Below are 17,367 nucleotides of genomic sequence, written 5' to 3'. Positions count from 1 at the left end.
GACCTTACACCTTACATGTGTGTCAACCACTAACAGAATGCCAGGCAAACCTAAGAAAGTCTGGGTGAACTTTTGCAAACATGTTTTCTCCACATTGCACATCTGCATACAGTCGCAAAGAGAATACTCTGCTTTGAGGTGGCAATTACATTTCCTCAGTAATTATCAAAATCACTGTAGTCAGTTTGCATTTTCATTTGTCAGTCCCATAGTGTTTTTTTTTACCCAAAGGGTCACTTTTAAGATCAACAGTAATTTCTTGTCTCAAATTGGGAAAGAGAATTATTTTATATGGGTACAGCTCCTGGATGACACAAGACAGTCTTTTGTGTGTGGAGAGTCGATCAGCTAGATGTCTGAAAATGCTGAAGTCAGGCATGGATTCCCATCTATACAGTCAGCCCTAGTATGCAACTTGCCAAGGAGCTGGGCTTCTTTTCTGCTAAATTCCTTTGCTGTTCAACCAACTGATGGATTGTCTTGTCTCCTGTCCAAATGATCCCACTACTGCTGCACTTTTACTTGCCCTTTGAGGTAATGATGGAAGGCAATGTAGATATAAAACAGATGCAACCATATAATTATTACAGATCAGGAGATTATCTTGTTACCGGAGTTATACCTATGAGGACAGCTATGTTCCCAAAACACGACTTTCAGTATAACCCTGTGGAGGACTTACTACCGTAAGTGTTTCCTACTCTTAATGCTTTTCTTCTTCTCAGCCAGTTCTGTTCTTCTGGTCTCCTCAGTGTTTGGAGTTATTTTTCAAAAGCCAACAATGGGAAAAAAGTATCTATGTTATTTGAAGATTATAATGAAAAATTTCCGAACAGGTTATCTTTTGGATTTTTGGGAGGCATCTTATTTCCACAACTGGTCATTTGAATTTATTATTATATCTTTCTATTACCATTTTTCCTTTTCAGGTATAGAGGAATTGCCTTTCTGAGTGAAGAATAGATTTGGCTCATTTCTAGTATACATACACTATTTCCACTGCACATGCATGTACACATTTTTCTAAGATGTCCAAAATCCACAGGTGGGCAAGTCTATTATAAGAATCACTTTAGTTTTTGAGTATGAATTCACATAATGTGTGAGCCACATCTCTTAATTAGCCCTATTGATAAAACATTCAGTAGAAGAAAAACACACATGAATTCAAAATAAATGTTTTGGCTAGAGGTTTTGAGGTACTAAAGTCAGCAATTCGTCTCAGTCCCCAAACAGAGATTATGCATTTGATGAGCCCCTCAGTCTTCTGTTGCTTAACCTAGATCAATGGTTTCCAACTTTTTGATCAGGGTCCACTCTCCAACATTAGTATCAAAAGGGTTACAAATCAGTTTTTGGTTGACTTTAGATTTGGTTTGGTTATTTGGGGTGCTGATTCAGAAAATTGCATTGGATAGACCACATCAGCTCTAGTTTCTGATACAGAATATATGTCATCTAGTAGTTGCCATCTGCTAGCTTACTGAAAACCATATTTAATAATCTAGGGCTGATGTGGTAGTAGTAATCTCTCGTGGTAGTCAGCCTCTCCCCTCCTCACATCCCTGTTGCCACGGCACTATAAGAGGATTTCACAAGACCAGTTGCCACATGGTTTTGAGGCAAATGTAGTAATGGTGAGGCTGTGGACCATATTTTCATTCTTGTGGACTGCTGGTAGTCCACAGACCACATGTTGGAAACCACAGTCCTAGATTACAGGTTCCCTTGACAGCATTCAGGAAGTATAACAAAATAAGAATCCTTGTCTAATTTGTACAAATTAAAGTTTTAGTTGCAAACAGATTTTGTACGATATTAATAAACCAGTACACATTTATAGTTATCCTAATAAATTCAGTCTTTGTTATATAAGTAAATTAACTTCATTGAAAGCAATGCAGGGAAATGATAAAACATGAAAAAAAGGGAGAGAACTGCCTTTAAATACCATTACCAAGGTAGGAAGTGTACATACTATCATTTAATTCAGTGGTCTCTATATTTGACATACAAACTATAAACTGAGGAAAAAGACATACAACGAATAAAGTCACCTTGTGACTGCAAGTATCATTTTTTGCAAGACATATCTATCAAGGTTTTTAAAAAACTTAGCAGGCCATCAATAGCAGTCAGTCACAGTAGCTGAAACATTTCTGAGGGTACATCTACACTGTAGAAACAATGGAGTTAAATGGCAGTTAAAGTGGTGAAGTTTAAGTTTAGGTGAAAGTTAAGTACCAAGACATGGGCCATTGTCAATGAAACTATAGCTTTTCAGCCTAGAAGCAGACTGGCAAAAACATTTCTGAGGCAGCCAAAATCAGAGCATTGGGAGACAATGCCTGGAACACTCCTCTAGTCATCGTGTATGGAGAAAACCTATCTCTAGCACCTCAGCAACATTTTTGTCAGAAACTGATAAGCTAGAAAGGTAGGTAGGATTTTGGGGGAATATTTGGTCACTTGGAGCCCCCAGTGGCACAGTGGGTTAAACCGCTGAGCTGCTGAACTTGCTGATCAAAAGGTTGCAGGTTTGAATCCAAGGAGCGGAGCGAGTTCCTGCTGTTAGCCCCAGCTTCTGCCAAACTAGCAGTTTGAAAACATGCAAATGTGAGTAAATCAATAGGTACGGCTCTGGTGGGAAGATAACGACACTCCATGCAGTCATGCTGGCCACATTACCTTGGAGGTGTCTACGGACAATGCTGGCTCTTCGGCTTCGAAATAGAGATGAGCATCAACCCCCGGAGTCGGACATGACTGGACTTAATGTCAGGGGAAAACCTTTAACTTTACCTTATTGCCATAAATACAATTCATCAGCAGTTGCAAGATCATAAGTCCCAATTATGTTCTTGTAAATTGTGCACAGGATCCCACCCATGTTTGTGTGTGCATGTGGAAGAAGTTTACCTTGAATTTTATTTATAATGCAGGTCAATGAAGAGAAACTACCAGCATATCCTGGCCATCTTATTTGCCATTAGTGAGATTAATAAAAATCCAGAGCTCTTACCCAATATCACCCTAGGTTGCAATCTCTATGAAAACTATTTCAGCAAAAGGGTTGTCTACGAAGCCGCGATAGACATGCTTTCTAGTGGGCATTCAATGGTACCTAATTTCAAGTGTGGACAAGAAGAAAAGATCCTGGCTGTTATCCAAGGAGGGGACTTTGAAACCTATTTTCAGATGGCAACCATCTTAGAGATCTACAAGGTTCCTCAGGTAAGGACAGTGATAAGGAATAGTTGCTCACTGTTATCCAAAAACAACACTAGACAACTAGAGGTTATTGGGAAGATTATAATTGAATTTTTCACTATATTCTATTAATTTCATGTTGCATATTTTTTAAAATGTTAAATTCATTTTCAGAGTCTATTATTTAAGCATCAAGGCCTTTTTCTTTCTTGCATTGTTTCTTTTTTTTTACAGACAAATGTTTTTGCATAAAGTCATTTACAAATACATTTTACAACAACATCATAAGCGAGCACCACATAACAAAAGCAACTGCCTTTGAAATAAATAAAAGGCAACAAAGCAACCTCCAAAATTTCAATCCATACCAGCGACACTCACACAGATAAAATATTTCTAATACAACTTTAGATCAGTCTTTTTCAAACTGCTCCTTCAGGTGTTATTGGTCTTATTGATGTTGATGTACTGATGTTGATGTACTATAGTTTATGTGTTGTATGGCACCACTATGTGCTATTTTGTAAGCCATCCCAAGTCCCTACTGGGAGATGGTGGTGGGGTATAAATAAATGAATAAATAAATATTATTATTATTTGAAACATAAGATTAGTACACAGCAAACAAGATCACTATGCTGGTTGTTGTGTAATGTATTGGCAAATAATACATGCAGATCCAAGTAGGGTGGCATTTGCAGCTGGCAGATGGTAATTTTGCCAGTGCTGATTGTGTTTAAGTGCAGGTCAAGGTCTTTAAGCACTGCACCCAGTGTGCCGATCACCAATGGGACCAACTTGACTGGCTTGTGCCAGAGTCTTTGCAGTTCTACCTTTAACTCCTCATACCATTGAAGTTTTTCCAGTTGCTTCTCATCAATCTCCTTCTCCTCCTCCTCCTCCTCCTCCTCCTCCTCCTCCTCCTCCTCCTCCTCGGACTCCAGTTCACAGAAATCCCTGCCAGCTAATCAGCTGAAGTCCAAAGCATCTAGAGGAGCACAGTTTGAGAAACTCTGCTTCAATACTGTCAATCTCTAGTTCTAGCATAATACGCATCTATATGTATCATGCAGTTTTGCAGTTATATCTTCATACTGCTGTACAAATAAGAAATAAAGAATAAACAGCGGGCCCTTGATATCAGCTGTAGTTTGATTCCAGGACCCCCATGGATACCATAATCCATGGATGCTCAAGTTCCATTTTGCAAAATGATGTAACCCAGTGGTTCTCAACCTGTGGGTCCCCAGGTGTTTTGGCTTACAACTCCCAGAAATTCCAGCCAGTTTACCAACTGTTAGGATTTCTGGGAGTTGAAGGCCAAAACATCTGGGGATCCACAGGTTGAGAGCCACTGGTGTAGTAAAATAGTGTTTCTTATATAAAATTGAAATATCTGTTTGTTCTTTGGATTTTTTTTTTGAAGGAGGAGGGTGGATTATTGGATGATTGAATCTGTTTATGAAGAATCTGTGGATACAGACGGTTGACCATATAATATTAAACCTCAGAATTATATAAAAATGTCTGGTTCTGTATCTTTTACAACCAACATATACTGAGTCCCCTTCGGGCTGATATGGGCAGAAATAGCATAAATAAATAAATGAAACAAATACTTCATTTTTTGAAAATGTATGTGCATCTAACAAATAATAAATATTGTGCGTTTTAAAGGATCTTATTCCCAAAAAAGTCATTGTATGAATTAGGAGCAAGGCCTATTTGATACTACATATACCCACCTATTTGGGGTCGGTATATGAGGTACTCAACACAATTTTCCCATTAGGAGTTCCTTTTGTATGCATAGCAGCACAGTGGCATTGTTTACATGCTTGTCCTGGTCCTAGTAGGCACGTTTGAGCTCTTTCCTCTTATTGGTCATCTCATGGAGTGCCCTGGAAAGCTTCTAGCCAAGTGCAGGAATTGTTTTGGAGCAGCTGCCTTTATTCCTCTATTCCTCTAGGGGTGTTTTCAGGTGTTGCCATGATTCTGTGTGGTTTGGGGGCACAATATTGCCAGAATATCACAATGATTATTTTTGTAAAATATAATGGAGGAATGGGGTCCTAGGGATTGTGAGTGCTTCAGTGGCCACAAAAGTGGGGCCCAAGGGTACAAACCCATAGGCAACAATCCTCCTACCTCTGATGTACAGGATTATTGCTACTATGCACAAACCAGTTTAAAGATCACTATCTTCATATTTTCCTTTCATCTGTAGCTCACTTATGGCTTTGTCAACGATATTCTACATGAAAGAACTCAGTTCCCCTTCTCCTACTGGATGAGCCCCAAGGAAACCTCACAGTACATGGGGATTGTTAAGTTGCTGCTACATTTCAGGTGGACGTGGATCAGCATTGTTGTCCCAAAAAATGATGGCGGAGAACAGTTTCTGAGAACCATGGAAGCACTGTTCTCTGAGAGTGGCATTTGTGTAGCCTTCACTCACAGGATCCCACTTGTATTTGTTGATGGCATTACTATTTTAGATAATGAATTGATTAACCTATCTGAACACCTCGCAGGAGAGAAAGTCAACATAGTCATTTACTTCGGGGATTCAGAGTCAATGATTTTGTTGCCATTTATGCTTTCTATTATCGAAAAATATTCCCTTCCAGGGAAAGTGTGGGTCTCCACAGCTTTGTGGGGCTTTACTTTAAGCACCTCTTTTTCTTTCTGGGATATTAAATATTTCCATGGTGCCTTGTCCTTCATCATCCAAACAGATAGGAGTTCAAAGACCCAGGAACTTCTCCTGGATGAAGATATAGATACCTTTGAACTAGTCTGGTCAGGTATGTTTGACTGCTATGATCCCAACCACAGATTTTCAAGAAAGATCTGGGAAAGATGTAGAGTGAAGGACAATCTGGGAGGTCTTCCCACAGCTTGGCTTGAGAAACGCATGTCTGCTGAAAGCTACAATATTTACAATGCGGTCTATGTTGTGGCCCATGCCTTCCATGCCATGATGACATCCCTATCTAGTAAAAGTATGAAAAAAGAAACAGGACTGGATCTTACAACTATGACACAATCATGGCAGGTAAGAAAAAGAACAATTACAGCTGAGTTTATAGCTGATGTTTCATTTCAGCATCCATTTGATTTCATTCTTGACCTTGATATTATTATAAGCTATCCAAGATGACTCTCTTGAAATAAAAATTGAAATATGTAAATGCACAAAAAAGTATAGACTTACTACAAAAGAAACAAAACTTTCATTCCTGAGTATACTCCCCTCACATATGCAAGAGTGAAAAGTGTGGGTGATTTTGTTTTGTACATTTATTTATGTATTTATTATTTCCCACATTTCTAACCTGCCCTTCTCAAACCCCCGAGGGGGGGACTCAGGGCGGATTAAACCGACAACAATTTGATGCCACAACATAATACAAATATAAACAAATATAACAACAATTTAAAGCAGTAAATATAACATTAAGTTAAAAACACATTAAAAACATTGCCATCAATCCATATAGCCAATTCCAGCCCGATTCAGCATCCAAAGTGCTGTCATGTTTGCTGTCCAAAGGCCTGGTTCCAGAACCATGATTTAACCTTCTTTCTGAAAGAAAGGAGGGAAGACTCTGACTTGATCTTGCTGGGGAGCGAGTTCTACAGACGTGGGGCCACCCCTGAGAAGGCTCTGTACCTCATCCCCGCCAAGCACACTTGTGAGGCTGGTGGGACCGAGAGCAGAGCCTCCCTCTTAAACTTCAAGAAAGGACATAGATGGAGATAGGTTCGGACAAGTAAGCTGGGCTGGAACCATATAGGGCTTTATAGGTCAAGACCAGCACTTTGAATTGTGCTCGGAAGTGGACCGGCAGCCAGTGGAGCTGACACAGCAAGGGGGTGGTATGCTCCCTGTATTTATTTTCCCTCTTCTCACCTCAACTATACAATGATAAGACAGACAACAGATAGAGGTTTGTATAGGCTCTTCCCCATCTTTTGGCATTTCTGGAGGATGTGCTCAGTTCCAGCCACAGGGGGGTGCTGTTGCTCCATCTCCTTGACAAAGAGTTTTCTTTGTTCGAAAATATTCCTCCTTTCTCTGTTCGAAACACACAGCACAGCACAAAATTTTAATACATCTATAGTTGTGAAAAACCATCAGAAATTGTACATTTTTAGTGTTTTGTTGAGACATCTAAAGAATTCCTTTCATGTTAAGGATGTAAAACAGGACTAGATAGGTGAATCTTACGGCATGGCACATGGTGGCTTCCTTAATTCCTAAACCATTATATGTTTGCCTGTTTAAGTGCTACATTTTTTTAAATTGATTACATCTGTTTAACAAATCTGTTAAATTTAATTATGTGTACCTATTCAAATTGGTGTTCACATTTTGCTGTGTAAAGATACAAGAATATTGTCAATTTGCTATGAGAACATTCAATTCAACCGAAATTACTCAAACACAGATATGGTTCCCTGCTATCTTTCTGTACATCCCACAATGACACCCAGTTGCATTCTTCACTAGGGGTTGATAATTCTCCCATATTTCTCCATGTAGTGCAAAGGCTTGGTTCCATCAGTCACTCCTACAGATTCAGAAAAAATATCTAGTGTTGCTATTAGATAATGTTTAATACTGAACGTAATAGTCTTCAGTAGTGAGGGCTTTTGAAATGGGAATGCCTTATTACCTCAATGCCTTCAAAAGGTGGCAAGGACACCTTGTTGCATTGGGAAAGTCTGATGACAGGGTTCTAATTCTCCTTTCCATTTGCCAATGATGGCACTTCCACTTCTTCCCAGCTTCATTCTTTCCTGAGAAATGTCCACTATAACAGTACCACCATGGATGAGGTATATTTTGACAATGATGGAGAGCTGGTGGCTGACTATGATCTTGTCAACTTGGTTACATTTCCTAATGAGTCTGCTAGAAGAGTAAAAGTTGGAAAACTCCAGAGAGAAACTTCCTCAAATGTGATGATGATCATTCATGAAGAGGCCATTGTGTGGCCCAACTGGTTTGACCAGGTGGGAAAACTATTCATAACCTACAAAGTGGTGTAATGTGGGAATTGTCTGTCAGCAATTAATGGTTCCTCATCCCTGCTGCTAAATAATGTGTTTCTATAGAGAAAGGATGTTCTCAATTATGATCTCATTCTTTGATGCCTTTTAGATAACACCTCGTTCTGTGTGTACTCCAAGCTGCCACCCTGGAGACAGGAAGATGGTCCCTGAAGGACAACCAATTTGCTGCTATGTTTGTATCCCATGTCTGGAAGGAACCATTTCTGCCAACCCAGGTCGGTGGCTCTCAAGGAACGGCAGACACAGAGGAATGAAAAGTATATAGTGATAATCATTGTGATGGGTTTCATCACATGAAGGAGGCTCGGCTTGTAAAATTCAGATCTTGAATCTAACATCTAAATGAAGATTTTTCCTTCATCATGTAGCTTTAATATAGAATATTCCATTTTGATGGATGTGGAATAATCCGAAATATGGTTTAGACTGTTTCTTTGACCAGCTGTCTGTAAACTGATACCATCAAGTTATATGTTTGGTTATTTACTTACTTACTTACTTAGGTTTTCCCTCATTGTTTGAGTATGATGGTCTTCCAAGTGTAGGGTCTTGGATACATAGGTGACTGTAGAGCCCTTTCTTGACTTACATGTTCTTCCACAGTGAGGACATCAGTTTCCAGGTGGAAGGTGGAAGGTTCCGGTCAGGGTTGGCTTGACATGCCTTCCTCTTGGCCTGTTTCTCCCTTTCACCCTCCATTCATGCCTCTTCAAATTCCACAGCACTGCTGGTCACAGCTGACCTCCAGGTAGAGCACTCAAAGGCCAGGCCTTCCCAGTTCTCAGTGTCTATTCCATAGTTTTTAAGGTTAGCTTTAAGCCCATCATTAAATCTCTCTTCCTATACCCCAAAATTTCTTTTTCCATTCTTGAGTTGGGAATATAGTTAAAACTTTGGGAGATAGTGATTGGGCATTTGGACAATGTGACCAGTCCAGTAGAATTGATGACATAGGAGCATCGCTTCAATGCTGGTGGTCTTTACTGCTTCCAGCATGCTGACATTTGTCCACCTGTCTTCCCAAGAGATTCGCAGGATTTTCTGGAGGCAACGCTGATGGAACGTTCCAGGAGTTGAGTGTGAAGTCTGCAGACAGTCCACGTTATTATACTCATATCCATAAGTCTCCAGGGCACTTTGATGAAGGATTCATTTTGAATTTGGTCCTCCAAGTTGTCTCATCTCTAATTTAGATGTAAATGCTGCTTCACCATATATCATGGCTCTTTTCAGATCAAGAGCAATTCATTCTCTAATGACTATTTCTTCAGATGAGTAACTATTTTCACTCTGTTACTGATTCCCTAGCTATGTTTCTTAAAACTGAAATAAATCCAAAGCATAGTATTAAGAAAAATCAGATATAAATGTAGTAAATGCATAAATATGTTTTGGTAAGCAAAATATTAACGTCATATCTGGTTCATTTACAGATGCAGATCAATGTCAAGAGTGTTCTGAAGATCAATATTCAAATAATAGCAGAGATCAATGCATCTCCAGGATCATTGATTTTCTATCTTTTGGAGAAGTTCTGGGGATTGTGTTAGTCTTCTTTTCCTTGTTCTCGTGTGTAGTTACAGGTTTTGTTCTAGGAATCTTTCTGAAATACCGCAACACTCCAATAGTCAAGGCCAATAACCGTAATGTCACCTATATCCTTCTTGTCTCCATTCTGCTTGCCTGTCTGTCTTCATTTCTATTTATTGGCCAGCCAGAAAAAGTGACTTGTTTTCTCCGCCAAACCACTTTTAGCATCATTTTCTCTATTGCTATCTCTTCTGTTCTGGCAAAAACGATCACTGTGATATTGGTCTTCATGGCCACAAAGCCAGGACACAGAATACAGAAATGGATGGGGCAGAGTCTTGCAAATGCCATTGTCTTTTTTGGTTTCATTATTCAGTTTGGTATCTGTGTTGTCTGGATTGGCACATCTCCTCCCTACCCAGAACTTGTCATGAATTCCCATGCCAGACAAATCATCCTGCAGTGCAATGAAGGCTCTGCCACCATGTTCTACTCTGCCCTTGGCTACATGGGCATCCTGACCACCACTTCCTTTATTGTAGCTTTCTTGGCCAGGAAGCTACCTGGAGGGTTCAATGAAGCAAAATTTATCACCTTCAGTATGCTGATTGTTTGCAGTGTTTGGGTGTCCTTTGTGCCCACCTATCTGAGCACCAAAGGTAAATACATGGTAGCTGTGCAGATCTTTTCCATCTTGGCTTCCAACATTGGGTTACTGGGTTGCATCTTCCTTCCCAAATGTTATATCATTGTACTGAAGCCTCATTTAAATACAAAGGAGCAGCTAATGGTGAAGAGAAACAAATTTGGCTGATTCTATACATCTTCCTTTCTACTGATATTATCTGTATAGTGTATATGAAAGAGTAACATCCTCATTGTTGCCAGGGGCACATTTCAGGCCCATGTGAAAACAACTTTCACACATTGTAAAGAACCCAAAAATCTCACATTAGAAATGGGCTGTGTGTAGTGATCCCACCCCCAGTATTCCTGTTTACAAGAAATTTCATCTTATTTCCTGATCTCACCATGTAGAGCAGCCAAATATGACATGCTGTGACATAGACAATATGTCCTGGTCTCCTTTGCACAATGTAGAGAAGGCTGAAACTGAATGTTAGGATCACAGTTGGAAGAGAGCATCAAGGCCCTCCAGTCCAATGCCATTCTGCCATTCAGAAATCCACAATCAAAGCATTTCCAAAATATAGAAACCTTCCTCCCTACAGAGAAGGAGACTTCACCACAACCCAGGGCAATGTATGTCACTGTTAAAATCAGTGTGATATTGTTAAATTTATTTATTTATTTCCCCCATTTGTACCCTGCTCTATTCATCCCAAAGGGGGCTCAGGGCAGCCTTACAACAGGCAGTGACTCGATGCTAACACATATAAATACAGTTAAAACATCAATTATTAAAACTACAGTTAAAATCACACAAAAAAAAATCACACTTTAAACATTTAAATGCAAATATCACTTTAACTACATCTCTTGAATGATAGCAAATAAGGCTCTGCCTATACTCAGACTGGATCTGCACTGGCTCTGGTCCAAGTTATCTGAAGGACCACATCTCTTTCTCTGAATCTGGGGGAAGGCCTTCTCCCGATCCCAGTGCTTGCTCAAGCATGGGAGAGGGCCTTTTCGGTGGCTGCTCCCAGGCTGTGGAACTCCCTCCTTTTTTTTTTTTTTTGTCGTGTCAGGAGCTACCTGAGAAACTGCAAGTCGCTTCTGCTGTGAGAGGATTGGTCGTCTGCAAGGACGTTGCCCAGGGCACGCCCGGATGATTTGATGTTTTATCATCCTTGTCGGAGGTTTCTCCCATGTCCCCACATGAGGAGCTGGAGCTGATAGAGGAAGCTCATCCACCTCTCCCCGGATTTGAACCTGCAACCTGTCGGTCTTCAGTCCTGCTGGCACAGGGGTTTAACCCACTGCGCCACTGGAGGCTCCACTCCCTCCTATGAGAGACCAGAATGGCCCCATCCTTGCTGGCCTTCTGTAAGCAGGTCAAGGGTTAGGATTTTGGGGAAGGGCAAGAGAAGGCTCTGGGAAGCATGGGTAGAATCGGGTGAGGGCGGGGAATATGAATTTAAAAAATCATTTTACTGTATTTAATGTATTTGCTGTATTTTAATTCTGTTTTACCATGCTGTTATTATTTCATTGTTTTTTTAACCTTTGTATTGCTCTTTTTAAACTGTTTAGTGTGGATAAATATTAGCCACCTTGAATCCCCATGAGGAGAAAGGTGGGATATAATAAAGGTGATGATCATGATCATGATCATGATCATGATGATGCTCTGAGCTCCACAACCTTCACCTCCTTCTCTGGTCTCCTTTTTTCTTTGTGTGGATTTTTTAAAAAACGTAATAAAAATGTATGGAGAAAAAAGAAAGTATCAGTGTAAGCCATCACGTGCTTATACCTGCTTGGTTGGTTTTGAAAAAACTCAGGTAAATTCCCAGAAGCCAATGAAACTTTCCCTGTATATTTGAGTCTTGCATCAAGGAATCCAAACTCATCTTCCAACCAGCCCTTATTCATATTAGGCACAGTGAGGCAACTTTCTGCCCTTCAGATGTTTTTGGGAAACTACTCCCATTATCCTTGAGCAACAGTTCATGCTGTCAGTATCTGCTGTTATTCATCAGCAGAGCATCTGATGAACCAACCTGGACATTGCATATTATTTGAGATCACAGAAATGCGGAACCACTCTAACAACCACCATGTCAGGCTACACAGAGAAGCCATTGAAATCCACAAGCATGTGGACAATTTCAACAGAAAGGAAGAAACCATGAAAATGAACAAAATCTGGCTACCACTATTAAAAAAACTCTAAAATTCTAACAGTAAATAAAGAACAAAACTCAAACACAAGGGAACTCCAGAGAAGAAACAATCAGGAACAGCTAATTACCTCTCAATAAAGAATTCCCCCAGGTAGTAACAGGGCACACCTAAAAACTGTCAGGCCATCAAATGCTAATCAAGGTGGCCAATTGAAACAGTCACACTTAGCTCCAACAGACAAGAGTTCTTTCTCCCACCCTGGACTTTCCACAGATATATAAACCCAATTGTCCTAGTTTCCAACAGACCTCACAACCTCTGAGGATGCCTGCCATAGATGCAGGCGAAACATCAGGAGAGAATACTTCTAGAACATAGCCATACAGCCCGAAAAACCTACAACAACCCAGTGATTCCAGCCAGGAAAGCATTTGACAATACATTCTGCTGTTATTGTCTTCACCCTCCCTTTCCTCGGAGACTGAAGGCGGCTTACACATTTCTGGACAAACAACAATGCTGAAGCATCCAAAAGTTTAATATTAAAATGAAATCAAGCCCTTCCGAACATCAACACCAACATGTGTGTTCCTTCAAGTCTCCTGTTGAGTTTTAATGATCATATGAATTCCATAGCATTTCCTTAGGCAAGCAATATTTAGAGGTAATTCCCTTTGAAATATAGGCTACATCACCTGGTTTTCATTGGTTGCCTCCATTCCAAGTACTGACCAGATTGTCCCCGCTTTGCTTCCAAGTCAATAAATATATATTTTTAAAAGATTAAATCAAACAATCAGAATCTATTCTGTATACTTAACAAATAAATATCTCCTGGTCCAGTCTTCTGAAATTGGTGGAAATGTCATTCACCCATATTCCAATTACTAACAGAATAGAATTTCCCTCAGCAACTAACTAGAGGTCATCATCTGAGAAATTTAGCCCAAATGGTACTGATTGTCTGCTACAAATATTATATGTGGAATAATATTGCACAGAGATGCCAACCAAGTGAAACTGACTTTGCCAACCAGCAGGCTGGTTTTATAAGGCCATTTGCATAATTGCACCTGAATTCCTATTATAAGGACTTCAAGGATCTGTTACTTCCTTTTCCAAAGCCTCTCTTACTTTCAACCAGAACTAATAAAGAACTCAGGAAGATTGAGAATGAAGAGGGATATATGGGTATAGAGGCAAGAAGAAGAGATTCATACGCAGCAACGGTTCCTACTGGAGACAAAGGTATTGATCTGAGTCTTTCTCTCTCTCCCAGTCCTTTATTTATTTCATGTCAAAAACATTGCATAAATAAGTTAGTATAAAACTGATAAAACAGAGGGAACACAAGCTGCTAAATAATGTTTGACCAAAAATGGGCAACAGAAACCACATTGTCTGTAACTTTAAACAGTTCTTTCTCTGTGCATGACGCAGGGTTTTGTGGACAGGCATACAGATGTGGAGTTGTTTGTTCTGCTCCACAGTCACACAAGGTAGAGGATTCTTCTATATAGTGCCATTTTGCCAGGTTGTCTTTTAATCTGCCAACTCCACTTCTGAGTCTGTTCAGGCACTTCCAAGTTGCCCATTCTTGGTAGATATATACACACACACACACCCATACTAGCCATCCCCTGCCAGGCGTTGCTGTGGCCCAGTGCGGTGATTTGGAAAATAAAATAATGAGAAAGTGTTGGTTTCTAATAAATGTAATTTCTTTATGCTTCTGGATAAACAGTATTTCTTGTTGTTTCTTTGTCGGTGTACATGTTGAGATTGTCTGGTTTACCTTCTCTGAAACATACAACATATAATTGTCCTTCTTTGGAGATCCCTTTCAGATCTATGATACTGTGTCATAAACGTGTGTGTGTGAATCATATATGTCCATCTATATCTATGGCTGGATGGTTTGTTGTTAGAAGGGCTTTGATTATGTTTTCTTGCTCTGGTAAAGGGATTGGACTGGATAGCCTTAAGGCAGCATTCCTCTACCTGGGGTTTGGGACCCCAGGGGCGGGGGGGGGGGTCTCGAAAGGGTGTCAGAAGGGTTGTCAAAGACCATCAGAAAACACAATATTTTCTGTTGGTCATGGGGGTTCTGTGTGGGAAGTTTGGCCCAATTATATTGTTGGTAGGGTCCAGAATGCTCTTTGATTGGAGGTGAACTATCAATCCCAGTAACTACAACTTCCAAATGTCAAGGTCTATTTTCCCCAAACTCCATCTGTATTCACATTTGGGCATATAGAATATTTGTTCCAAGTTTGGTCTAGATCCTTCATTGTTTGAGTCCACAGTGCTCTCTGGATGTAGGTGAACTACAACTACAAAACTCAAGGTCTATATATATATATATAGAGAGAGAGAGAGAGAGAGAGAGAGAGAGAGAGAACCATTCCTTCCCCCAAGCAGAGAAAAGTGAGGGATTAGTCTATTCCACAAGCATTATCCTAAGAGAAAATGCTCAAGAGTCTTTGGGATTGGTTACATTTTCACCCTTCATCATTCTACTAAGAAATAGGAATACTTTTTGTATTATGGTTAAGGTGCAGAATTTACATGATGTCAACTTTATAAACCAAAAGCCTCACTTAATATTTGAAAGTGATAAATAAATTTGGGTAGTAGAGACTTTGAATATGCAAGTGGCTCAGAGGGAGTGTGTCTCTTGTTGTGTACTGCTGTCCACTATGTTTCTCTAGAAGGGCATCCCTTAGCAATATAAAACTGCCCTCCTCCCCAAGAACTTCAAAACCTCATTGCAGTCTATCAATGCTTAAAGTAATACACAACACTCCTGTACATCAAAACTTCAAGAGTAATAAAAGTGTCTTCAGAGCACAGGCAAAATATAAAGACACAGGGGTCAAAGGAACACGGTCGTAGGAACACCAGAAAACCAAGATGAACAGGGCCATTTTTTTTGCTGCTGCTGAAAAAAAGTCATTAGAATTGTGCCAAATGAATTAGGAAAATGTCCCACAGCTGGTTGCCAAAGTTTTATCTCCACAAGAGGCAAGACTGCCCAAGACATTTTGCTACCTATTCTACTGATCAAAGTGGTACACACAGCCAACCAAGGTACACTGACATAGGAGCTAGAACATCTTAAACACAGTAGTAGCTAAAAATAATTATATAACAATGTATTGCCCTATCGTGACAGTGCAGTTTCCTGCTTGAGGTAGTCGTTTTACTCTGAAAGGAGGGGTGTCCATCCTGAAATCTATAACTTCAATGGCCAACTTTAATACAAGAAGTTTCAGGTGGTTACAGCCCAGGATGGCTAGCCCCCAAAAATTGCATGGCTATATTAGCACTTATTTATTTATTATTTGTTTATTTACTTTGCTTGTATACCGCAATTTCTCAGCCTTGTAGGCGACTCAACGCAGTTTACAACAAGAGCAAAAGTCAATCCAACAGCATACAAAATTTAAAAACCATTAACAGCATAATATACAAAATGACACATCAATAACAACACATTAACATCTCGTAACTAGAATCGTGATCCAATTCGTCTTCCATAATTCCGTTTCCTATATTCATCATGTACATTGCATTGTTTAACCGAACGCATGTTGGAACAGCCAGGTTTTTAGTTTTCTTCGAAACACCATTAACGAAGGGGCTGATCTAATGTCCATGGGAAGGGTGTCCCACTTCCTCTGTGGGATCTTTTTCTTTTAAAATGCCTGTGTTTTCCCTCCAGCTTTAAGGAACCATCACTTCCTATTTTGGAAAGCTTCTTATTACAAAGAAGTTTTTGGACATGGATAATAAGACATACAAAACAGGACCTCCAAACAAAGTGTTGCCTCCTGATCTACCTCCTCCTCAACTCAAAGGTACCGAACTAATATCCTACATTGGGTTCTTCTCTTTCCAAACACTGCTGGAATACAGGATGCCAGGTTTCTGTTTCTTGTAAAAGTATATGCAATGAAAAGCTAGTATATTGGTCTTACTTATCCTGATGCCTTCACTTGAGTTGGACAACATGTCTATCATTCCAAGTCAACATAACCATTGGAGGAGATGGACTTTGTAGTTCAACTCATGTGGAGGACACCAGATTAGAAGGGCACTACAAATGATCAGGAAATTTCTGTCAGTGGCTGAACAGTCAACAGAATGCGAGTTTCTGTCTTCCCTTTTTACTTCACAGCTGAAGAAGTTGAAAAGTTCATTGAACTGAATAGTCAAGTGCTCCCTTTCAGCTCTTTGATTTAATGATTCTGTGATCTATGAAATCAAATTCCTAGGAATCCTTTTTAGTACTCAAATCAATACACCATGCTGTCTCCAATATTGTAGATTTTCAATTTCTTTTTTAAAATAAATAATTTTATTAAGATACTTTGTAACATAAATCTAAAATAAAAAGATATAGAGGGAAAAAAGATTAAGAAATGGTAAACTAGAAGTATAGGGCAAGAGGTTGAAAAAAAGAGATGAGAAAGGGAGGAAATGTTCATAAGGCTTCCAATCTTCTTTGCTGTGATATTTAAATTGTCCATTGATACTTTCTTCTTGTTGACTGCTTCTTCATTTCTCCCTTCTGTCAGTGTAACATTCAATTTATTTTATCAAATTTATTCTATATTATCATTTTCCTTTGTTCTCGTAGCATATGTCCTTTGTAAGGTAGACAATCCATTACTTTCTTGGGTCTTCCCTGATTTTTTGTAAGTAATTGAGTTAATTTGTCCATATTCATAA

The 17,367-nt window shown here is 39.6% G+C and overlaps 1 protein-coding gene across 1 annotated transcript; it reads left to right on the top strand.

Moving 5' to 3' along the window:
- Nucleotides 1–495: 495 nt before the first annotated feature.
- On the top strand, nt 496–10,636 carry LOC137096376 (vomeronasal type-2 receptor 26-like). The gene is made up of 6 exons (XM_067465529.1): nt 496–686; nt 2,943–3,234; nt 5,438–6,268; nt 8,005–8,232; nt 8,381–8,507; nt 9,726–10,636. Exons 1-6 carry the CDS (start codon nt 496–498, stop codon nt 10,634–10,636), a joined length of 2,580 nt encoding a protein of 859 aa, XP_067321630.1.
- Nucleotides 10,637–17,367: the final 6,731 nt, after the last annotated feature.

This window comes from Anolis sagrei, chromosome 2 (assembly GCF_037176765.1).
Source record: "Anolis sagrei isolate rAnoSag1 chromosome 2, rAnoSag1.mat, whole genome shotgun sequence".
NCBI classification, from domain to species: domain Eukaryota; kingdom Metazoa; phylum Chordata; class Lepidosauria; order Squamata; family Dactyloidae; genus Anolis; species Anolis sagrei.
Note: the sequence above shows the minus strand (reverse complement) of the source record. Positions and strands in the feature narration are given on the sequence as shown.